The following is a 25,979-nucleotide window of genomic DNA, read 5'->3' as shown; positions in this document are numbered from 1 at the left end:
TAGTTACCCTTTGAGAGTGGTATCTTTGTTTGCTCCTTATCATGTGTGCGTAAATGACTTAAGTTTGTTGTATTGTGTTTGGTTAACCTCATCATGTTACCTGTTTATGTGTTTAGCTATTATGTTGGCTGTAGCAGTGCTGGATTAAGGTTATGTTTGTTTCTACTTTTGCCTTAAGTAATATTTTTCGGACACACTAAAGTTCAGTTGGTGCACATTTGTTCAGTTTAAATGTTAGTGTAGAGCTAGTCTCGACGCCAGACCCAAGAGAGTTCTTACGCTGATCTCTCTCTGGGTCTGATACACTATGTTACTGCATGCTGCAGAGCTCTCTCTGGGTCTGATACACTATGTTACTGCATGCTGCAGATCTCTCTCTGGGTCTGATACACTATGTTACTGCATGCTGCAGATCTCTCTCTGGGTCTGATACACTACGTTACTGCATGCTGCAGAGCTCTCTCTGGGTCTGATACACTACGTTACTGCATGCTGCAGATCTCTCTCTGGGTCTGATACACTATGTTACTGCATGCTGCAGATCTCTCTCTGGGTCTGATACACTACATTACTGCATGCTGCAGAGCTCTCTCTGGGTCTGATACACTATGTTACTGCATGCTGCAGAGCTCTCTCTGGGTCTGATACACTACGTTACTGCATGCTGCAGATCTCTCTCTGGGTCACACTACCTTACTGCATGCTGCAGATCTCTCTCTGGGTCTGATACACTATGTTACTGCATGCTGCAGATCTCTCTCTGGGTCTGATACACTATGTTACTGCATGCTGCAGATCTCTCTCTGGGTCTGATACACTATGTTACTGTATGCTGCAGATCTCTCTCTGGGTCTGATACACTATGTTACTGCATGCTGCAGAGCTCTCTCTGGGTCTGATACACTATGTTACTGCATGCTGCAGAGCTCTCTCTGGGTCTGATACACTACGTTACTGCATGCTGCAGATCTCTCTCTGGGTCACACTACGTTACTGCATGCTGCAGATCTCTCTCTGGGTCTAATACACTATGTTACTGCATGCTGCAGATCTCTCTCTGGGTCTGATACACTATGAGGCCATTTACACCTGGCATTAACATGCGTTTTCTGCCATCAGATTGCAATCCGATTGTATTTTATCACTTGAAAGTACAGGTGTAAACACCCCCAAAACGCATTGAAGAAGGATTGCAATCTGATCGGCCAAACCACCTCCGGAGGTGGTCAGGGACGCATTATGACAACATTTAACACAAGTGTAAATGCAATGCGTCCTCTCAAAACGCATTCAGCAACTACCATATGGAAATACATAATCTTCATCTTCTTTGCAGTTTTATGGCGGTTGGCATCCTTAAATGTTGCCTTACCGCCACCTACTGGATTGCTAAAACTACATTGCAAATTACGGAAATACGTCCTCGCACGCCGCGAAAGTTTATCTAGTTAGCACAAAGAAATAACACAGCCAGAGCTAGCGTTACACGCTAACGTTAACAGCAAGGACTAACTAACGCTATGGATGAAGACACTCGTGGATGGAGTCACGAGGAGACCAAGTGTCTGCTTTCAATTTGGTCTGAGGAAAGTATACAAGCTAAACTTGGCAGTGCATATCGCAACCGACCCATTTATTAAGTAGTGGCTAAGAAACTGGCAGAGAATGGCCACAACAGGACCTGGCTACAATGTCAGCGAAAAATTAAACACCTGAAACTGGCTTACAGACAGGCCAAGAACAAGAACAAGAAAAGTAGCAGGGTCAGGGCAAAGTGTCCTTTTGATAAAGAAATAGATGCAATGCTGGGTGATCGGCTAGCCTTGTACCAAGATGCTGATTACATTACACTACATCAGATGTAGTGTAATGTAATCAGCGTCTTGGTACAAGGCTAGGTGATCGGCCATCGTTTTGTCCAGGTGAAGGGGACGTCATCGACTCTGAAGATAATAACGCTAGCATGGACTCCACCAACAGTGCCAGTGACAGGACAACGGGAATTAAATTGACATTGTCAATGATAAAGATGGTATGTTGTGATCCTCCCTCAACTTGCTATACCCGTAACCTTAAGGTTAATACATATTTACGCTAGTTTCCCCATTAAACCAGGCTATCGTTAGCTGTAACGTTAAACCAAATTGTCACCGCGACGTGTTTCTCCAGCTGTACTGCCGAGCGCAACTGCGTGTCTCTTCTGGATAGGTTGGGTCGCAGTTTATCGCAAATAAAATCAAATGTTTGACGGCGCATACGCAGATTTGACACCCAGTCTTCATCCTCGAAGGTCCCCAACACTATCCTCTCCCACCAGTCTTGACTGGGTTCCCGCACCCAGATAGTCCTTGACAGTGGTGGCACTGATAACAGCTGTAATAAAAGCAGCCGCATAAAACATATTTCTCCTCTGCCTTCGTTCTTGGTATTTCAGCTGTTGAAGACGGCTTCTTCCACGAAAAACCAACAAAAGCCCATGCAATAGGGCAGCTTCACGGATGGCTAACATATTCTTTCAATTGTTGTCGCTGTTGTTGTTGTTGTTGAATAGGAGATTAGTTTGTGAGGTCTGCTTCTTTCTGCTCCGTGTTGTTGTAATAAGCCCGCCAAAACGAAAGGGGGCGCGTGGGATGACGTTCGAGCTGGAGAGCAATCGGATTGCAATCTGTTCCCCTAAAACGCATGTTAGTGCCAGGTGTAAATGGAATCAGGCTGAAGTGATCAAATACAATCTGATTGCAATCTGATGGCAGAAAACGCATGTTAATGCCAGGTGTAAATGGCCTCTATGTTACTGTATGCTGCAGATCTCTCTCTGGGTCTGATACACTATGTTACTGCATGCTGCAGAGCTCTCTCTGGGTCTGATACACTAGGTTACTGCATGCTGCAGAGCTCTCTCTGGGTCTGATACACTATGTTACTGCATGCTGCAGATCTCTCTCTCAACCCACTCATGGGAGGCACAGCCCATTTTTCGAACCACTCTCTCATTGCTCATTGCTGCTACGACCTGTCACTCATTCAATTTCACCCCCCTAGACGCGCCCCCAAACCCCAGCAGTGGCTGTGAAGTGATACAGACTCAGTAGTATGCGGAGCCCAGCAATTCAACGTAATATTTGAGTCTGGGGAGAGACTAGTGTAGAGCTGACTGACAGTGCAAGACAATTAAGCACACTAATATTCAGTTGGTGCACATTTGTTAAATTTGATTATATAACAGTAACTAACATACTTGAGACACACACACACACACACACACACACACACACACACACACACACACACACACACACCAGTTACTGTATGTTAAAAAGTAATGTAATTGTTAAATAAAAAGCTTTCAATATCTTAAGTTTTTGTTTTAATCCTTACTTCATAATGTTACATTTCACCCCAAGGTGTGTTACAACTAACCCAGACTATGGGGTGGATTGTAACATTTCACTCGTTGTGTTTGAGACTAAGCCATGCATTTTCTGTGTGTGTTGCAGAGGTAACAGCTACACTATGTGATAGCAGACACATGTAATTAGTTTGTATACAATTTTGAATGCACTGGCTTTAAAGAGCTCCAAGATACAGACAGAAATGTCAAGAATGTTACAACTATCCCCTGCCTGGGTCTACCATGTCTCTGTTCAAGCTACAGACTAGTTAGCTGTAGGATCCGCCTCCTCCACCAGAGCAATTTAGAGAGAGAGTGGCATCAGCGGAGGACCAAAATGTGTGACTCATTAGCCAATGAACAACAGCCAGGAAGGGGTCTCGCTCTACTTTTGAATGACTCATCAATCAATCAATCAATCAACTTTAATACATGTCCCAGAAGGGCACTTTGGTTTACATCAGGCAGTAGTGGTTATTAAAAGATACACTCGGAACATTATTACTAGTTTGAGAGTAATAAAGGCACACTTCAATATTATACAATACATATACATTTGTTGCAATATGTACAGATTCCAAAAGACCATCTACTCCCTGCTGCCAGTCGCAGCGTGCGCTGCGCCCTTTGCAACTATAGCTCATCAACAAACGCAAGAGGCTGCCATAACATACAGCGCCAGTTTTGGATGTGTCAGAGAAGGGAAAAAAAAGGGGGGGAGGAGGATGCAAAAAGCTAGGGGGAGTGTGTGAAGGCGGGGGGATTGGGTGGGGGAAGAGGGTGGTGGGATGGCTTCTCCCATGCACTCCCGCAAATAAGTAATGTTATGCGCAGCAAAGTTACATTTTACCGAGGGGGAGAGAGAGAACATCCATGATCGCTAACAGCTAGCTATGCTAATAACTAGCTTGCCGTTCAGAAACGCATGTAAACAGCCGTGTGATTAGTGAGAACGTCAGTAAAATAAGGAGAGAGCTGCAGGTGCTTATGCAGAACTAGTGCACAGTGGGTAATGACCCGCTGTGATGAAGAATATAGCGAGATTAACAAGGTTGATGGCAAAACACTGTCGCAGCTGCCAGCAGCAGCACCTCCAGGCTTCAACTAGCGTTTAGCCTGTCACATGACGCCTTCATGGTCCCTCGATAAAGTATGCAGAAATATGCACGTTACCGCACCACTCTCTCAAGAAGCGTCACGTGAGTGTGGCGTTTAAGGCCATCTGTCGCTACAAAATAAATAAAGGGGGTGTATCATTGTATTACTCAACAGACATGTAACTAACTTTGCCAGTCTGAGCCATCTTCTATGTGCTGTAACACAGTGCAGTTTCTATTTTTCTGGTGTTTCTTTTTTACATGTTTGGGACAGGCAAATGTCTCAAAATGTTTTATTTTTTTGTAAAGATAATTTTATTTCAAGTTGTTTTATTTTTTTAGTTTTAATATATTTTAAATTGTAACATATTTCATGTATTTTAGTCTGTGATACGTGAAACCGTGGTATTTTTGTCCAAGGTTATCATACCGTCAAAAACTCATGCCGGCACATCCCTAGATACCTCTTGTTTATTATATCGCAATCACAATCGCAATCGCAATATTGTCCACCCTAATCGCTAATCGCACCTTTCCCCCAAATCGTGCAGCACTAGCCTGAAGCTCCTTTCAGGGTCACGACACAAATCTCGGCGGCGGGTGAAGAGCGCGACAACACAGCAGGTTGCTATGGAGACAGCCTCGAAATGCCCAGACCAAAGTCAACAACAGGTGTCCATGAGGGGCGGGGGAGGGGTGGAGGTGTAGAGCTCTACATTGCAATGAATCTTCAGGGGGAGTTTCTTGCGAGCGGCCTTGCCGGGCCAACAAGCGAGTGGGGGCGCCGGAATCAAGATAGGATGTTTGGTTAGGGGAGGGAAAACAGCATTCCAATTGATTTCTGCTCCAGACATGGTCTCCAACTAAGCACTTCCATGCAGAGCAGTGAATTTCTCCAAAATGTGATCCATCTTGCGATTCAGATCAGAAATCGCACCATCCATCTTGCGATTCTGATCAGAAGTCATAACAGTCTGAGTACTCACGGCTCGGCCCACCTCGTTTAACATGTTTAACATGACGGGTAGCTTTGGGCTTTCTTGAATGGCTCCCATCATTCCATCTGGACAGCCTCGACCATGTCTTTAACAGACAAGTACTTAAGAAGGCTTTGTCCATCCGTTCAGACGCAGCCCACCCTCCAAGCTCGGAGTACAGGCTCCTTCCTTCAGGTCGTCGACTGTGTGCCCCACGGGCCACAAAAAATAGGCACAAGTTCTCCTTTGTCCCTGTCTCCATTCGAGCATTGAACGCTGCTGAGGGAAGGCAGTGATGGTTTAGTGTTTTATTATCATTTTTTACTTTCAGCCTCCACCGCTGTTTGTATTGTTTTATTGTTTCTATTGATTTTATGGTTTCTATTATTTTATTGTTTTTAACTATTGATTTATCTTTCCTTACTTTGTGCACTTTACTGGCCATTCGTGCACTTTATTCTACTACCTCACTTTACCGGTCGCTGCGTGTCTGCACTTTACTGATCGCTGTGCACTTTACGGATCGCTGTGCACTTTACTGATCGCTGTGCACTTTACGGATCGCTGTGCACTTTACGGATCGCTGTGCACTTTACGGATCGCTGTGCACTTTACGGATCGCTGTGCACTTACCGATCGCTGTGCACTTTATCGATCGCTGTGCACTTTTCCGATTGCTGTGCACTTTAATGCTACCTTGCACATTATCGGTCATTGTGTGCCACAAACAAGGTCCTTGATGTTTATTTAGCCTTTTATTTATTTTAACTATAGGCATGTAACATTTAACATGCTACTTGTGTTGTTTCTTGTCAATGTTCTTATTTGTATGTCTATATGCTGCAACTCAATTTGCCCTTTGGGACACTAATAAACTTGAACTTGAACTTGATCATTTTTACTTTCCGATAGACTAGGGCAACGCTCAATCCAAGAAGCAAATGTCCAAATGCTGCCAGGCAGACAACCCGCCACTTCTCCCATGAGTCCATAATATAGCCCGCAGAAAAAGTACCGTCTGGGCAGATAGGTTCCCCTGAACCAGCGCTTCTCGTGGATTTTTTTTTGTCAATTGCGTTGAGAGACCAGCTTATCAGTTCCATGATTACTTCAGATAGTTTCGAAGAGTAGCCCGGTCAGGACGAGTGAGCAGGCAGTGGGAGAGACGGAGAGAGGGAGAGACGAGAAAAAGCGACCGCCTTCGTTGAGAGCAGAGCAAGCATTAGCCAATGAACAACCAGGAAGGGGTCTCACTCTAATTTTGAATGCTAAAATGAAGCTGATAATGTACCATTTGATTCTATACACGGCTCTGGCTGTGACTAGTCATCTGTTTACTGTGCTACACTCTGTTCACCAGTAGAGGGTGATATTTCTCATCTCATATGAAGCTCTGAGTGCTCAACACATTTTAGACCCAGTGTGTGAGAAACCCACAATGCTTCAGAAAGTTGCTCATTTCACCATCACTAGTGGTTATCTGTCTTCACTGCCTGTATTTCTGTGAGCTGGTAAACAGGGCTGAAAGTCACACTTCCTCTTCTAGCACAGAAACCAGCAGAAACAATATACATAAAAAAAGTATACTGCACAAATAAACAGGAGGTGGTAGTGGATTGCTTTCTTTAGCCCTGTTATTATTAAACCAACAAATGTAACATTCAAATGAAAGTATAACACTTAATCATAAAGAGAGCAATACTGCATGTGGAAGTTTGATTTATCTAATTTAGCTTTACTATGGAAGTCAGTGTGTGTGTGTGTGTGTGTGGGGGGGGGGGGCTGCTGAAAAGTGAATGTGAATCATATTATCACATGTTGTAACATGCTGCATATCTGAGTGTAGAAACACCAGGAGAGCCTGCACTTTCCTTCAGATAGACCAACCAGGTCCATCACAAAATTTTAAAGGATTTTCTTTGTCACTCTGGAAATTTGTATGTTTAATATTAATATATTAATATATTTATTTATTCTAACTAGTCAGAGCAGAGATTTTTGAAATTAATGCAGTATTGAGCAAGATAGCATCAGCCCGCCAGCACCTGCAATGGCTATAATATAATCACACGAGGGAAATCACACCGTACGATCTCATTGCTGCAATGGATAGCAAACAACATGGAGTCTGTCTTTTTATAGACCTATCTAAGGCATTCGACACTGTCGATCATGAGATCCTGCTAAATAGACTAGCCAATATAGCAGTTGCCTGGTTTAAAAACTACCTGTCAGATAGAACCCAGTGTGTAAAGTTTGATGGAAATTTTCTCTGATATCTTAACTGTCCACAAGGGGGTGCCACAGGGCTCTGTGCTTGGTCCACTTTTATTTACAATTTTTATCAATAATGTGGGTAAAAATGTGCCAGACGCGTCTTTTCACTTTTATGCTGATGACACCGTCATTTATTGTTGTGCAACATCTTTAATAAGGGCTTTTGAACAGCTACAAATAGCCTTTGATATGGTTCAGGCACAGTTGCACCAGCTGAAGCTTGTCTTGAATGCAGGCAAGACCAAGCTTATGTTTTTTTCCAAATCTAAGAAGGAACCAATTGTCCCAGGCATAATGACTACGCAGGGCAAGGTTATTGAAAGAGTGTCGACATATAAGTATTTAGGTTTTATAATAGATGATGGTCTTACTTTTAAAGCACATATTGACACTCTTGTCAAAAAAGACTGAAGTTAGGTTTTTATTTCAGAAACAGAGCGTGTTTTTATGCTGAGGCTAGAAAGAGGCTTGTTTTGGCTACCTTCTTGCCAATATTAGATTATGGTGACATTCTTTATATGTCTGCACCTGTGACAGCGTTGCGAAAGCCGGACACAGTGTATCATGGTGCACTTAGGTTTGTGACAAATTTGAAGTCCCGGACACATCACTGTACCCTCTACATGAGCGTAGGCTGGCCCTCCTTAACGTTACGGAGGATGTCTCATTGGTTTATTTTCATTTATAAGACCATCTTGAGACAACTACCATCTTATCTATGCTCCTGCATTAATTTACAAAAAATTGTTCTTATCAGCTTAGGTCTCAAAACTGCATCCTGCTGACTGTACCTAAGACAAGGACTGAGTTTGGCAAGAAAGCTTTCCAGGTGTCTGCCCCTCTGGCCTGGAATGAACTCCAACGCCTACTAAACCTCCAGGTGCTAGTCCCTATGAGTATTTTTAAAACCAGGGTAAAAAATATGGAGGAAGCTGAAATCCAGGTCTGCAAATGTTTTGATCCATAATTAACTTGTATACAACCCTGTTGCTGAGTAAATGGATGTGTATTTTCTTACGTTTTAGATGTTTTTGTTTGTATTGTTTATGTTAAAATGTGTCTGTAACTTTATGCTGCTTTCTTGGCCAGGTCTCTCTTGAAAAAGAGATTTTCAATCTCAATGAGACAAACCTGGTTAAATAAAGGTAAAATAAAAATAAAGGAAGTAGAGTCGCTGATGGGATTTGCTGATCTTGAGACTGGTGTTGAGATCCCATGATAGGGATTCATGGATGGTGGTCCCGAGGAACCGGAAGGAGGTGACCGGGCCTAAAAAAAAAGTTGTTCGGTTCCGGTTTCCGACCGACCCTGTCAATTTACGTGCGACCCAAATTTATTTTATGAGCTTGTTGATTTGACGGTGGCGCTAAGGGGCGGGGTTTGCCACTGCGCGAAGGTGCTTTTCGCTACGGATACTTTAAAACGAAAATGGCAGGGAGCATGACGGACATGTGCTTTGTGTCGCTTCTCTGCCCATGCAGCACTAGCGTGCCAACCAAAATTGTGAGATTGGGGTTAAAATCATTTGAAAATATGCTTCAGGAAGTTAAACAGTGCCCTTGTATATTCGTATCAAAAAATGATTAAAAAAAAACACGATTTCAGACAGCAGCCCGTCTTTATTGTCACACGAACACACTACAACACATGCATGCGGCCACTACACACACTCATGCTGACGGTGGCCGGTGAAATATGTCCTCTGCATTTGACCCATCCAGGCTTGTCCTTTCCTCCAGGGGGCAGGCCAGGAGCAGTGGTCGCTATTTCTTTCCAGCGCCTGGGGACCTTCATTGGACCATCATTGGACCAACTTCAGATGTTGTCGTCACTGGTCGGATGACGATCTTCTGCATGTTTTTAGTCGGGGGTTATGTACGGAGGAACCCCCTGGGGGGTACGGGGAGAACATGCAAACTTCACACAGAAAGGCCCTTTGGACGAGATAGCCCACCTGGGCAGTAGGCACTGAGGATATGGGGGGTCACAACTCCAGCGCCCACAGCGTCCCAGGTGGGAATCGAACCCAGGACCTTTGAGCTGTGAGGCGACAGCGCTTACCACTGCACCACCGTACCCCCACGTATGTGTGGGAACGCCCACAAAATGTTACTACAGCTGGTGCGTGAGACTAGACGGTGGAGGAAGAAAACATCTCAATGGGCTGACTCACCAGCGGACGGTGCTGCATGCGGTTGGGGAGTCAAGAGCAGGTACATAGACGTCTGTTCAGATGTGCGTTTACTGCGGGGGTTAAATCCCCGATCCTGTCTGCCTGGGCTGTGCTAGCAGCTAAATGCTAATGTAACGGCGTCGTGTAGGTGGTACTTGCAGCAACCCATGTTAAGAGCTTGCCCAGGGGTGGGTACGAACCACCGACCTTCGGCTTGGGAGTCAAAGACACTAACCACTCCACCAAGAACTAGCTCCCTTGGCGGAGCTGATTAACATGCCTTTACTGGGGAGTGAGTTTAACCAAGCCTCTCTGGACTCATGAGGAATCCGCGCTGATTCACCTCGGTTACACTCACCCCCTTAAACTCACTCCACACCCACTGGGCATCCGGGTTCACGGCATCAATGTAACGGCGTTGTGTAGGTGGTACTTGCAGCAACCCATGTTAAGGGATTGCCCAGGGGTGGGTACGAACCGCCGACCTTCGGCTTGGGAGTCAAGTCAAGTCAAGTTTATTTGTATATCACATTTCATACACAGATGCAGTTCAAAGTGCTTCACATAAAATGGATGACATAAGAAAATAAAAAAAGAGGATGAAATGTCTATTTTATCCTCTTTCAACAGCTTTGTCTTTATACTGTAGTTTGGACGCCAAGCATACCCTCTACTAGACTCAGCCCTCAGTCTTAATCCGTTTCACTACTGTAAGACTGAGAATATTACTATTTAAATCTTTTCATAACGTTAGGTGGTGCTGTTGGAAGCCTTGCATCGGAGAACGAATCATGAGTGTTGTGGGCGGCCCTGCTTTCTGGGGGCAGTGACGCTCATGCAGAACCGGTGCTGTCGCGTTTGCGGAGAAACATATTAATCACTTAGAAACAAACATAACCTGTTAATAGGACGTGTTTCATCCGGCCCCGGCGGCTAGAGGTCTTTCCCCCAGCGATAAGCCCGACTCCTGAGGCTAACGTTACAGAGCCTGCTGATGACTCACAGTAGCAAGCGGACCACTTCCGGGTAGGAAAAATTATTGTAAAATAAACAACAGGTATAAACTCTCTTTGCAGCACATCAGTGTCTTGCTCTATATTGGAACTATGAAACATTGCATTGCTGCTACCAAATAAAATTCTAATAATAAATGTAGGCGTGTCTGCTGCCGGCCATTCTCGCTGGGCTCCGAACCAGATTTGGAACAGTAAATTCCCAGAAGTTTGGTGGTAAGGTGGCGCTGTTGGCGCCCCTCACCAAACGTCTGGAAACCGAGACTAACCCTCTACTGGTACCTTGCGTCTTCTGTTGCCCGTACATGCCACAGCATTGGGTTTGCATAAAATCAGATAGAGGCAATTCAAAGTGCTTCACATAAGATGGTCAACACAAGAAAATAAGAGAATAAAAGAAGAGGATAAAATAGACATTTAAAAGCATCACAACAGAGTAGTTGCAAAAATAGTTAAAAACTTAGGAGGAACAGAGGAATAAAACAAATTTTCTATCTGTCAGCAGTTAAAAGCGACGGTAAACATAAAAGTCTTTAGTCTATTTTTAAAAGTAAGTAAATGTTGATGTCTTCAGGCAGATTGTTCCAGCTAGCAGAAGCATAGTGGGTGAATGCAGTGTTGGGCAGTAGCTTGCTACAAGTAGCGAAGCTACATAGCTTAACTACATTTCTCAGTAGCTTGGTGGTAGCTTCACTACTTTTGAACCAAGTAGCTTTTTCAGTAGCTAAGCTATTTATAGACCCACGTAGCTTGTAGCTTCTTGCAAAAGCTACTCGCCAGAGAAAATCCATGAGCAAAGCACGCAGTGGAGATTTCTGCTGCGGTTTGGATTAAACAGGAGGAGACATTGCATGTCAAGTGTGCCTGTGTAGCCAATAAAGCACTTCCATTTCCATTATGACTGGCAACAAGTGTTGTTGTCTGATCCTTGCTTTTTAGCATCCTTGCCTCTCTTGCAGCAAGACCCGGTACTAGCTGCCTCTGATTGGGTTGGGTTTAGGCAATGAAGACTGATGATTGGTTAAGGGTAGGGCAAAATATGGCATGTGCTGGCGAAGTCGCTTCAGCAACGAACTTTGAAAGATGGCAGAGCCACTGGTAGTGATGAAGAAGACGTTCAGGTTTTATTGTCCGTTTTTTAATATTGTGCCAGTGAGAGTTTCAGTGTGTTTTATAATATAATAAACAATCAAAATGAGATTTTTTTTGCCTGCCTATTTGTTTGGTGGAAAGTTGTTCTTTGACATGAAGTTGATTCAATTTGAGAAAAAAAGTTGCTTTGATGTAGCAAGCTGCTTTTGCCATGTTGCTCAGACTTAGCTTAGCTTGCTACATTTCTCTGGGGATAGCTTCAATGTAGTTTAGCTATATTTAATCGAGAGTAACTGATAGCTTAGCTTACTACATTTTCCAAGTAGCTTGCCCATCACTGGGTGAATGCGGCTTTCCCATGATTTGATTTGATCCTAGGGACAGTTAGTAAGCCGGACCCTGCTGACCTGAGAGGTCTAGACGGTTCATAGCGTCGGAGCAATTCAGAGATGTATTTTGGGCCTAGGCCGTTAAGTGATTTGTAGACTAGTAACAGTATTTTTTAAATCTATTCTATGACACACTGGCAACCAGTGTAAGGACTTAAGAACTGGAGTAATATGATCAGTTTTCTTAGTCTTTGTTAGAACTCGCATTCTGACTGAGCTGGAGTTGTTCAAGTTATTTTTTGGAGAGACCAGAGAAAAGGCTATTACAGTAGTCTAGACAAAGACACTAACCACTCCACTCCACTAACCACTCCACCAAGAGAGCTAGCTCCCTTGGCGGAGCTGATTAACATGTGTTTATACTGGGGAGTGAGTTTAACCAATCCACTCTCTACCACTCGGGACTCACAAGGAATCCGCGCTGATTCACCTCGGCTACACTAACTATCCTGAATGGGAGAACGGGAGGATTTCCGGCACTGTTGCGTGTGTGTGTTTGTTGCTGTCGGTGGGCACTGCTGGCGCCGTCTGTGGCTGCTGCTCCTCTGTCAGTCTTCCTTTGCTCTTCACCTACTTTCTTCTGTTTCCCCGTCGATTTGTGTTTGTTTTCTCTTTATCTGTCTTCCCTGTTCATGTCTTTCACCACCTCACTCTCCCTGCCCCCTACTAGCCAGCTAACGCTAGCCAACAACAACACCTGTTAGCGCTACACCTGGCCTGCTTGGAGCTGCCCTGCTCGCTCTGTCCTGTTAACGTTTTCTGGATTATTCACACTCGGACTTCTACTTCATTTTTCATTTTTACTGGACCACTAATTTTCCCAGATTTCCCCCTTTCTCTGGACTTCATCTTCCCCTGGCTGCACTCATCCAATTCCCCTCGGTACCGTGAGTAGCTCACCCATCCCCCGTGCTTACTCCCACTGCTGCTAACGTTACATCCCACTCACTCACTTATCTATCCCTATGGCTCCCCTACTAAACCCTCTCTCCTTTCTACTAACATTACTAACCCTTTCTATCCCCGCTAACCCCACCCTTCTGCTGCATGGTACACCCTGGTCTCCCTACCTGCTCTCCCTCCACCTCCACTACTCCTCCCATCAACTTTTACTTCTTAACAATAACTACCGGTTACCCCCCACTGCCCTCATCACTGCTCGCACTGCTGGCATCCTCCACCGTCGCCGATACCTCCACCGTGGCCCCAAACACTCCCGTCATTCACATTCCTCCACTATCTCCTTCATCCAAACCATAAGCTCCCACCGCCCCGCTCTGTCAACCTGGCTATCCTCCGTCCTCTCCACCGTGCCCCCACTACTCCACCTTTCCATCCACCCACCTTCGCCCTCCTCAACACCCGGTCACTTAATAACAAAGCCCCCCTCCTGCATGAACTAATTCTTGACAATTCACTTGACTTTCTCCTCCTCACCGAAACCTGGCAACAACCCAATGATTTATTCTCCCTCAACCAAGCATCTCCCCCTGGCTTCAGTTACATCTCCAAACCCTGCCCCTCCCGCCGTGGAGGCGGCCTGGCTGTCATTTTCAAACAACACTACCGGTTAACAGAACTCACCCTCCCCTCAGTTTCATCTTTCAAACTCGTGGCTTTCAAAACCTGCTGCTCCATCACTGTTCTACTCATTTACCGTCCACCCAAACCCCACCCATCATTCCTGTCCGACCTCACCGAAGTCCTCACAATAGCCTCATCTCTCTCCTCCCATCTACTCCTCCTCGGCGATTTCAACATCCACATCGACTCACCCACCTGTAAACCTGCATCCGACCTCACCTCTCTCCTGGACAACGTCAACTTCACCCAACACGTCACCTTCCCCACCCATGTCAAAGGCCATATCCTCGACCTTGTCTCCTCTGCCAATCTACTGGTTCTCAACATCCACCCTACTCCATTCCCTCTGTCTGACCACACTCTCATCCAGTTCACTGTCTCATCCCCCTCCCCACGCCCCCAAACCCTCAGAGAAATAACATTCCGGAACACCAAAGCACTCGACCCCCTGCAACTCTCCGACCTACTCACCACAGCTCTCACCATGCACCCAGCCTCCACCTCACCTGATGATCTCACCAATTTTCTCAATGACACACTGTCTGCCTCCCTCGACTCCCTTGCCCCCCGCAAAACCAAAACCGTCTCCTTCAACTCCTCTGCCCCCTGGTTCACACCCCACCTCCGCACCATGAAACAAACTGGCCGCCAACTGGAACGTCTCTGCAAGAAAATCTCACTCACCATCCATCTTCAAGCATTCAAAATCTACCTCTCCACCTATAAAGAAGCCCTCACTGCCGCCAAGTCTGCCTACTACTCCTCCATCATCAATGACCCCAGCCACAACTCTAAAACACTCTTCTCCACCGTCAACAACCTCCTCAAACCCCGCACCAACGCCCTCCCTACCTCCACACCCGACCTATGCAACTCTTTTCTTCAGTTTTTTGCAGACAAAATCACCACCATTCATCAATCACTGTCCCCCGTGTCTGACCCAGCAGCCCCTACTCCAGTCCCTCTCCTCTCCATCCCTCTTGACCTGCCTACCCCTCCCCCACACCGCCGCCTCTCCTGCTTCACTCCAGTTACCCCCTCAACCATCTCCAAACTCATCAGTTCATCGAAACCCACAACCTGCTCCCTCGACCCCCTCCCCACCCCCCTGCTGAAATCATGCCTCCCGGCCCTCTGCCCCTACCTCACCAATCTCTTCAACTCCTCCCTGTCCCATGGTATTGTCCCCTCCGCCTTCAAAACCGCCTCTGTCACCCCAATCCTCAAGAAACCTGGTCTCGACCCCTCCACCCTCAACCACTACCGGCCCATCTCCAACCTCCCCTTCCTCTCCAAAACCCTGGAACGCCTTGTCGCCACACAACTCCAAACTCACCTGCACTCCAATAGCCTCTTCGAACCCCTCAAATCCGGTTTCCGCCCACTCCACTCCACAGAAACTGCAGTCCTCAAAGTCCTCAATGACCTCCTTACCTCTGCCGACACTGGATCCCTCACCTTCCTCATCCTCCTCGACCTGAGTGCAGCCTTCGATACCGTGAGCCACGTCATCCTGCTGTCCAGACTTGATGCTCTCGGTATCGAAGGCACCGCACTCAGGTGGCTCCACTCCTACTTCTCCAACCGCTTCCACTTCATCTCCCATCCTCCGCCCCCTCCATAGTCTCACACGGTGTCCCCCAAGGCTTCCTCATCTACATCCTCCCCCTTGGTAAGATCCTCCGCCACTTCAACCTCAACTCCCACTGCTACGCCGACGACACTCAGATCTACTTCAGCACTAAATCCCCTCAGAACCCACCCCTCTCCCATATCAACTCCTGCCTGTCTGCAATAAAAGTCTGGATGCAACCCAACTTCCTTCAACTAAACAGCAATAAAACTGAACTCCTCCTCATCGGCTCCAAATCCACCCTCAGCAAACTCAACAACCCCTCACTCACCATCGACTGCACCACCGTTTCCCCATCTCCTCAGGCACGCAACCTTGGTGTAATCTTTGACTCCACCCTCTCCCTTGAGCCCCATATCCGCCATATTGTCAAAACCTCTTTCTACCATCTCCACAACATTGCTAAGATCCGGTCCCTCACACCCTGCTGCTGAAACACGCATTCACGCCTTCATCTCCTCCCGTCTGGACTACTGCAACTCACTCCTCTATGGCACCAACACCACCCTCATCAATAGACTCCAACTGGTCCAAAACGCAGCCGCCTGTCTCCTCACCCACACCAAATCCTGGCACCACATCACCCCAGTCCTTCAACAACTCCACTGGCTTCCCATCTCCTCCCGGATCACCTACAAAATCCTCGTCATCACATACAAAGCTCTCCACCAACTGCCCCCCCCATACCTCACCAACCTCCTCTCCCCCTACCAACCTTCCCGTTCCCTCCGATCCACCTCTGCCGGCCTTCTCTCCACCCCCAAATCCAACCTCCGCAGTTTCGGCGACAGAGCCTTCTCCAGGGCAGCTCCCAAGCTCTGGAACTCTCTCCCCCCGGACATTAGAGAATCAGACTCCCTCACTGTCTTCCAATCCCGTCTCAAAACCCATCTCTTCTACTCTGCCTTCTCCTAGCTCCCCCCTGCCTATCCCTGTGTGCCTGTGTCGTGTTTGTCCATTGTCTGTTGCACTTACGTCGTCCCCGCCCCTTTAGTGTTTCTTTTTGTACAGCGTCTTTGAGTCCTTGAAAAGCGCTATAGAAAACACATGTTTATTATTATTATTATTATATTTCCCCCATGTTGACCCATTGACGATGCGTCAATGACAAGACACTGCCTGAATGTATAGAGTATCGCAGGGATGACATATTTTTGTAGGCTTAACCAGAAATCTCTGCCACGTTGCTTCTAAGGGGGACAGAGATGGGAAAAGTACTAGGGATGCACGATATTTAGCGGACCGATAAATTATCGGCCGATATGGCCATTTTGCGTTATTATTTATTATTCCAATAATGACATTTTAGCCGATAAAATAGCCCCCGATAATACGGCGCCAACTTGGCTTTGTTTTGCATTGGAAGTGGAGTATTGTTGTTGCGTGCTCATGACATCACAAGCAGCTGGCGAAACATGGCCGCCTCCAGTGTGGCTGTTGACAGTTTCAAATGATAACAAAACAACACTATTGCAATTTGCAATACATGTCCCGCAAGGTTTCTGAGATTAGGGGAAAGTCTGAGCTGGCGTTACGCTAAACCAAACGTGGGGAGGAGGCAGCGGATTTGTTTGGCGTTAACGTGAGCTGTTGTGGTGGCTAACTGGTTTTATGGCCTACCTAGTAGTTCAGCAGGCAGAGGTCCACAAGCTTGTTGTGACCAAACATCCCCGCATTTAAAGCACTTCATACTCCCAGAGCTGGCGTAAACCATAGAGAACCTCATGCATTACCCGAAATGAAATGTCCAGGGTTTGTGTCTCCAAATCAACTAACGCTAATGTTACATGTAAGGTAACGTGAAGCTTGTCAGGCTGCTTTTGTATATAAGAATTTGTTCTTACTTGTTCGCCTGGGTAAATAAAGGTAAAAAAAAAAAAAGCTAACGTAGCTAGCTGCGGGGCAGTCATGATCTACCAATAATAAAGAAAACGAATGCGCACATTTACATAAAAACACACCAGTCAACATCACATAGTGTCTTTTCTTTAATCTAGAGGCATCATTTTTCAGTCAAAAGTGAAACGACACAGATATGATAGGATGGCTTACAGTGAGACTTTCCATGCCTCACTATAGAACTGGCCCCAATGCAAAATTCAGACAGCTCATATGTTGCCAGTAACATCATGCCAATAAGAGTATAAATTACTATGCCTTTTGTGTTTTATCTGCAGACTAATAGGCTTTCGGTTATATAAAAGCCATTCTTTTTTGTATTGACTATTGAGTGATACACTTTACTAAAACAATAATATTATATCATTACATTACATTACGTCATTTGGCAGACGCTTTTATCCAAAGCGACTTACAATAACACATTTTTTGTCAGCAATAGAGCAATCAACTATGGAGCACAGTCTATGACAACTACAAATTCTGAAGGAACAGTGGTACAAGTTTAGTTTAGGTTTTTTTTTAAGAAAGAGAGAGAAAGAAGTTAGATCAAGAAGGGCCCAGATGGAGCCTGAAAAGGTGAGTCTTTAGTCTTTTCCGAAAGATCGGCAGTGATTCAGCAGTCCTGACCGAAGGTGGAAGCTCGTTCCACCATTGAGGTGCCAGGGACGAGAAGAGTTGAGATTGGGATGAGCGACTTTTGAGCCCCCGTAGCGAAGGAGGGGCGAGGCGACCTGCACTGGTGGAGGAGCGAAGGGAGCGCTGAGAGGTTTGGAACCTGACCATAGATTGCAGGTACAGGGGAGCTGACTGGTGTACTGCCCTGTAGGCCAGTACCAGTGTCTTGAATTTGATGCGAGCTGAGATGGGAAGCCAGTGGAGGTCCCGGAAGAGGGGAGTGACATGAGAGAATTTGGGTTGCTTGAATACCAGACGGGCTGCAGCGTTCTGAATGAGCTGAAGCGGTCGGATGTCGGTGGCAGGTAGGCCGGCCAGGAGCACGTTGCAGTAGTCCAGGCGAGGGATGATAAGTGACTGGACCAGGAGTTGAGTCGCTTCTCTTGTGAGAAAGGGACGGATTTTGCGGATGTTGTAGAGGGAGAACCTACAGGAGCGTGCTGTCGCAGCTATGTTAGCTGAGCATGACAGCTGGTTGTCGAGGATCACCCCAAGGTTCTTAGCTGTTTGGGAGGGAAGTACAGTGGTGTTGTCAATGGAGATGGAGAGATCTGCGAGAGGGCAGTCTTTCCCTGGGAGGAAGTGTAGCTCTGTCTTACCAAGGTTAAGCTTGAGGTGGTGGGCAGACATCCAGTCGCCAATGTCTTTGAGGCATGCAGAGATGCGAGCCTCGATTTGAGTGTCGGAGGGGGGGAAGGAAAGGAAAAGCTGGGTGTCATCAGCATAGCAGTCATAAGAAAAGCCATGAGAAGAGATCACATAGGCAAGAGATCTGATATAGAGAAGGAAAAGTAAGGGGCCCAGGACTGAGTCCTGGGGGACACCGGTGGTAAGAGGGCAGGATCTGGAGAGGGACCCTCTCCATACGACCTGGTATGAGCGGTTTGAGCGATAGGAAGCAAACCAGGAGAGTGCAGAACCTGAAATGCCGAGGTCAGACAGAGTGGAAAGAAGGATTTGGTGGTTGACTGTATCGAAGGCAGCAGACAGGTCAAGGAGGAGAAGGACAGAGGAGAGGGATGAGGCCTTAGCAGTGTGAAGGGCCTCTGTGACAGCAAGAAGAGCTGTCTCAGTGGAGTGAGAAGCCTTGAAACCGGACTGCAGAGGGTCCAGGAGGTCATTCTGGGAGAGATAGAGAGAAAGTTGTTCGGACGCTGCTCGTTCGAGGGTTTTGGAAAGGAATGAGAGAAGAGAGACAGGTCTGTAGTTCTGAATAGCAGTAGGGTCAAGGGAGGGTTTCTTAAGCAGAGGCTTGACTCTTGCAGTCTTTAGAGCAGGCGGAACAAGACCAGAGGACAGAGAGGAGTTTATGAAGGTAGTGAGGAAGGGAGATATGTCAGGTGAGATGGTTTGGAGGAGAGAGGAAGGGATAGGATTGAGGGGGCAGTAAGTAGCTCGGTTCAAGCTGATGAGTTTAAGCACTTCATCGGGAGAGAGGGGAGAGAAGGAAGAGAGATATCAGAAGTGTTGTTTGTGTTCACAATAGTGATGTCAAATTTGCTTAGGTCAGAGCTATGGAATATTAAATCATCCATCTTTGCTCACTACATCTGCCCTTTCTTTCTTATTTTTTTTAACCCCAGGTGTGCATAAAATACAGGTTAAGAACTTATTTTTTTAATACAGAAATGTTAAATAATTATCGGTTTATCGTATCGGTTATCGGCCAGGAGAAGCATATATTTATCGGTTATTGTATCGGCTCTAAAAATCCATATCGTGCATCCCTAAAAAGTACCCACATTCTGTACTTAAAGTGTAACTAACCCCCAAAATGCTTTTTTCAGCTTGGTGGTGTTTGAAGATTTATGGTCAAAATTTCCACATTTGAGACCAAACTGTTACCATTGTACCATTTGTATCATTTTCAGCCTGTGCCTCAAAACTGCTTTTTTTTGCCCTCAAAAATGCCCAAAATGTGGTACAACTTGACGTCACGATGAACCAAAGACTATGGGATTCCAAGATAGTAACTCCCCTACTCCCCCTGTACCCTTTCCCGGCTCATCCCAACTCCAAGCCTAAAAGCCACTATAATCATAAATAGAAATAAAAGGAAGGAAATGGCATTGTGTTGCTGTAAATCATTCCCAACCTTTTTCATATTAAGGACCCCTAATTTAGTTCACATTGGGGCAATGGACCCCCATATGATGAGATTTGGTCTCTCAGATCTGATGTTTTTTTTTTTTTTTTTTTTTTATGTAGCCTAGATCTGATTTTGTCCAGAATTCCATATATATTAGGTTGAGAGATAAAGGAGAATCCTGGAATCCTCTCAAGGACCTCACATTGAGAACCACTCAACCTCTTTGATTGTGCAGAGAGGAGAGAGAGAGGAGGAGGGAGGGGGAGAATGTTGTGTTTGTACTGCGGGCCGCAGAGCGGAGTAGCTGCAGCTGGGCCGCAGTCTGCAAACTGTCATGGCGTCGTTTTCCTGTAAAAAATGTCCGAAGTTTCCTGTCTGAGCACAGCCAAAGAGTATAGTGAGACAAGAAGAGACGAGCTTCGCCTTCATTTCTTGGTTTTTCCCATAGGCTTTTTCAAATCAAGCAGCATGTCGTTTTGTCACATATCTAGAAGTACCGATTCAACTATTTACTCAAGTAAAAGTAAAAAAGTACAGGCTATGAAATGTACTCAAAGAGTAAAAGTAAAAAGTATTTTTACCGGATGTTTCTGTGCAAAGCTAACTGAACCTCATGTCATATTAATAATATTAGGGCTGGCACGGATCACGGATAATCCGTGACCCGTACAGATCAGCCCCCACGGTTCGGTACGCGTTTCGGAACGTCAATGGTCCGCGGACCCCCCCCCCCCCCCCCCCTTTCGTTTCATTTAACGTTTAACGTTAGTGTATGAGAACGCCCAGCACAGCCAGACACAGACAGGCATAATCATGGCAAGCACAAGTGAGCTTCCTCATCCCTTGTCGCTGCTGTAAAGTATGTCTGAAGGCTGTGGCTAGTGGCTACTAAACACAGCGTCACACAAACTTATTTCAACACCTCTTAAAAAACACAGGAATGCGATCAGTGTGTTGTGGGCTCCACAAGATAACGAGAGCCACAACACACACACACACACACACACACACACACACACACACGCGCACACGTTTCACAAACACATTACCACTGGACGGTAAAATGTTGCCTTAGGACACATAACAACAAAACAACACGTGGGGCCACTGAGTAGCTTAACGTAGCATCAACGTTATATTTCCAGACTGACCTGCGGTCTGGTCTGTAGGTCTGTACCCGTGTCATGTGACTGGTGCAAGCAACAGCCACGAAGTTAGGCATAGCAGTGCCACCTAAAACAGGAAGTTGGGTCGTTCTGCCTTCAGAGTAAAAGCATACATTGTGTCACTTATGAGAAAAAAATATTTTTTGAGCTGTGCAGGGCAACAAATGGTTAGAGAATTATAATAGTATTAAAAAAATCTAATCGAAAATCTAATTTTGAGAGAAAAAATCTGACATATATTTTTTTGCTGATCCGAAAAATCCGTGATCCGTGGCTCAAAATCCGTCACGCGATCCGATCCGTGGGTTTTCTGATCCGTGCCAGCCCTACTTAGGACACATAACTACAAAACAACACGTGGGGCCACTGAGTAGCTTAACGTAGCATCAACGTTATATTTCCAGACTGACCTGCGGTCTGGTCTGTAGGTCTGTACCCGTGTCATGTGACTGGTGCAAGCAACAGCCACGAAGTTAGGCATAGCAGTGCCACCTAAAACAGGAAGTTGGGTCGTTCTGCCTTCAGAGTAAAAGCATACATTGTGTCACTTATGAGAAAAAAATATTTTTTGAGCTGTGCAGGGCAACAAATGGTTAGAGAATTATAATAGTATTAAAAAAATCTAATCGAAAATCTAATTTTGAGAGAAAAAATCTGACATATATATTTTTTTGCTGATCCGAAAAATCCGTGATCCGTGGCTCAAAATCCGTCACGCGATCCGATCCGTGGGTTTTCTGATCCGTGCCAGCCCTAAATAATATAATTTGAAGACTATTGAACTCAAAATATCCCCTACAAACATGTTTTTATACATCTTAAAACTCTACTTTGATTAATAATGTGTGCTATGGTTTTTCCAAAAAACCGGTCAAATTATCCCATTAAAATTCTTAAAATGACATCATTAATATTTCCAGGATATATGAATATGCAAATAGTTAATCACAAAAGTTTAACTGTTGGATACAAGGTGTCTCCTACTTTATTGAAGCCTCTGGAGCACATACACTGAGATTCAAAAACACAAGACAAGATGTAACTATCCTTTGTGCAAGAACTATACCCTCTGCTTGTCCTGTTTTTGTGTGCTTCCCTCACGTTAGAAAGTAGGCTATTCACTTAACGTTCCTCTAGCAAAGGTAATTATTTAATAATGACATTTTAAAAATTCCTGCAAGTTGCAGCCGCTGCCTTTCTGAGATGATCTGCTAAATGACAACATAGTTTAAAACAACAGTCCACGCATAATGTATTGAGTGGTTCAGCGAGTATAACTGCTGGTCTGGAGTCAGCTGACCGGGCTCTGCGTATCGGTTCAGCGGGTGCGAGTATGACTACTGGTCTGGAGTCAGCTGAGCTGAGCTGAGCTGGATACATGCTTTTGAGGGTCGCAATCACAACAGAGCACTGGCAAAATGACTCATTTCACTATCAGAATTTGATCCATTTGGTCCAATAACATTTAGAAAGTCTAGAAGTGCCGCATGATTACGGTACATTATTTTAGCCCATTCAAGTTAGCAGACTCAGAGTAAGTCGAGGGCTGAACCGAAAGTTACCCAGCAGACTGCAGAGCCTGGTGAGCTGCTCTACAGAGAGCCAATCACAAGCTGACATTTAGGGGAATGAACTATCTCTATTAATTCTACCCCGTTTCTTCTCGGTTTAATCGTTGTTGTCATGCATTAAAACTTAAGTAACCAGCTTGTTTTGGAAATGTAAGGAGTAGAAAGTACAGATACTTGTGTTAAAATGTAGGGAGTAAAAGTAAAAAGTCGTCAGAAAAATAAATACTAAGTAAAGTACAGATACCCGAAAAATCTACTTAAGTACAGTAACAAAGTATTTGTACTTTGTTACTTCCCATCTCTGAAGGAGGAAAAGTATGGGGTTTTAGAATGGGGATTTCACTTAGCCTAAATCAGGGGTGCCCAAACTTTTTTGAATGGGGGCCAGATTAGATCATGTGAAAATGTTGGGGGGGCCAGGTGTTCTTGCATCATATGGGTTATAATTTTTTTTAATCAAAAATCACATACAAATGTACTCTAAATATTTTGTTTACCATCTGAAAACATTAGTTCTGCATGTGCTGTTCCTACTTGGTTCCTGTACAAACTGTATGATGGTGCTGTCATCATTAGGGGAAGGGAAACAATGCAAATTGAACTTGCTTGATTAACCAATACTCTGTAGAGGACCACATATAGTATATTTTGAAAGACAAGCCGAGGGCCACTTTAAATCTGTCTGCGGGCCACAATTGGCCCCAGGGCCGGACTTCAGACATGCCTGGCCTAAATGCATCAAATAAGGTCTGTGGCTAACAAAAGTTTATGGGCGTGGTCATTTGTGTTCAGCAATACAATTTTCACACACGTGGGCCACTTTTATGACTTTGAAACATCAATGTTTTTTTTAACACTGTTCAGTAAACATTTAACACTGTTCAGTAAACATTTCACACTGTTCAGTAAACATTTCACACTGTTCAGGAAACATTTCACACTGTTCAGTAAACTTCAAAAGCCATAAAAGTGGCCCACATGTGTGAATTAACCAAGAAGAAAATCCCTCTGAAGGTTAACATTTGTCTGAAATATTCGACTACCATTAAAGGACGGCTTTACCGTGGGGAATATGAATATATATCAATCTCACGCCCCTAAGGTTTTAGAATCTGTTGAAATTATTTGAAATTGGAGCTTCACTGCCTGACCTATCAGGCATCTCTCACATTTTTAGGGAAGCCGGGTGACGCGTTACGCGTCACCCGGCTTCCCTCCCCGCTTGCGGAACTCGAGGGCCTATGAACTACAAGTCTTGTGAGCCATGGTCCCGCCTCTAGAGGTCCTCCACGCCCCTTCAGAGCTCTCGACGAAAAGCAAAAGGCAGCCATCTTGTTCACCCGCATAGAATACTGTAGCTAGGTTAGCTTTCCATAGCTCCTTGCCAAGAGACCATATCTCTGGAACGGAAGCACCAGAAGACACGGGACTGGCGGCATTGGAAAGCTCGTCAAATTTTACATCTAGTAGTAGGTGAGTTGAAGTAACGAAATCAACGCTGAGCAATGTACCCATTTTTACACATTTTTACAGAAAATAGTTACAACATCAGATGCGCGTAACTCCTACGAAAATGCCTTAAAATGCATGATTTTTTTTTTATGAAGACATCTCCCAACATATATACTACCGTTTACATTTGGTGCAATTTGGAGGCAATTTTATTTTCGATTTATTTCTTCTTTGTATCTTTTATTGTCGAAGCCTTCTTCTTCTTCTTCTTCTTTGAGTTTTATGGCGGTTGGCAAACATATATGTGCATTACCGCCACCTACTGGAGTTTGATATCAGCCAAAGGCCTGAGGGGTGGGCATGGAAACGAAGGCCACGCGAGCCCAGTGCATTGTGGGAAATGTAGTATTTCGAGTCCCCGCACCCGCACCTCCCCCCCACCACCCCCCCCACACACACAGAGTGGATTTCTGGTGATATCTCAGGCTGTAAACAACCAATTTCAAAAATTTCAACGGATTTGAAAACCTTAGGGGCGTGATATTTAATATATATTCATATCCCCCACGGAAAAGCCGGCCTTTAAGCATGACACTCTAGAATACAATCTGAAGGGATAAACATGAATGTACCTGTGGCAGAGGCTTGTTGGGACCAGTTACATCACTGATCTGTGTCTTAGGCAGCAGAGGTTGTGAGTCCTCCATGGTAGTAGCTGTATCGCCGTCAGTCTGTAAACACATATTAAGGACAATATCTTAGATTATGAAAATATAACAAAAAAATGGCAATTTGATGTAAACACTGCATAACACACAATTAAATTGATGACTTGTTCAGAAAAAATCTCTAAAATGAGATGCATGCCAATATGCACAAGACTTCTTAAACTTTTTCTGTCATTCTGGAGAGCTGACCGGGCTCTGCGTATCGGTTCAGCGGGTGCGAGTATGACTACTGGTCTGGAGTCAGCTGAGCTGAGCTGAGCTGGATACATGCTTTTGAGCGTCGCAATCACAACACAGCCCCCGCGAAATGACTCATTTCACTATCAGAATTTGATCCATTTGGTCCAATAACATTTAGAAAGTCTAGAAGTGCCGCATGATTACATTATTTTAGCCCATTCAAGTTAGCAGACTCAGAGTAAGTCGAGGGCTGAACCGAAAGTTACCCAGCAGACTGCAGAGCCTGGTGAGCTGCTCTACAGAGAGCCAATCACAAGCTGACATTTAGGGGAATGAACTATCTCTATTAATTCTACCCCGTTTCTTCTCGGTTTAATCATTGTTGTCATGCATTAAAACTAAAGTAATGAGCTTGTTTTGGAAATGTAAGGAGTAGAAAGTACAGATACTTGTGTTAAAATGTAGGGAGTAAAAGTAAAAAGTCGTCAGAAAAATAAATACTAAGTAAAGTACAGATACCCGAAAAATCTACTTAAGTACAGTAACAAAGTATTTGTACTTTGTTACTTCCCATCTCTGAAGGAGGAAAT

At 45.1% G+C, this 25,979-nt stretch overlaps 1 protein-coding gene across 2 annotated transcripts in view; it reads right to left on the bottom strand.

The window, feature by feature from the left end:
* LOC310788759 (NLR family CARD domain-containing protein 3-like) overlaps positions 1 to 25,201 on the bottom strand; it is a 275,717-nt gene extending 250,516 nt beyond the window's left edge. For both annotated transcript variants that reach the window (XM_083650323.1, XM_083650324.1), the window contains exon 1: positions 25,114 to 25,201. In XM_083650323.1, coding sequence (XP_083506449.1) covers positions 25,114 to 25,188 — 75 coding nt within the window. In that variant the 5' untranslated portion in view covers positions 25,189 to 25,201. The remainder of the gene's footprint in view (positions 1 to 25,113) is intronic.
* Between the last annotated feature and the right edge of the window lie 778 nt (positions 25,202 to 25,979).

The sequence above is a fragment of the Poromitra crassiceps genome, assembly GCF_964638095.1.
Source record: "Poromitra crassiceps genome assembly, chromosome: 14".
Classification (NCBI taxonomy): domain Eukaryota; kingdom Metazoa; phylum Chordata; class Actinopteri; order Beryciformes; family Melamphaidae; genus Poromitra; species Poromitra crassiceps.
This window is presented reverse-complemented; position numbering and strand designations above follow the sequence as displayed.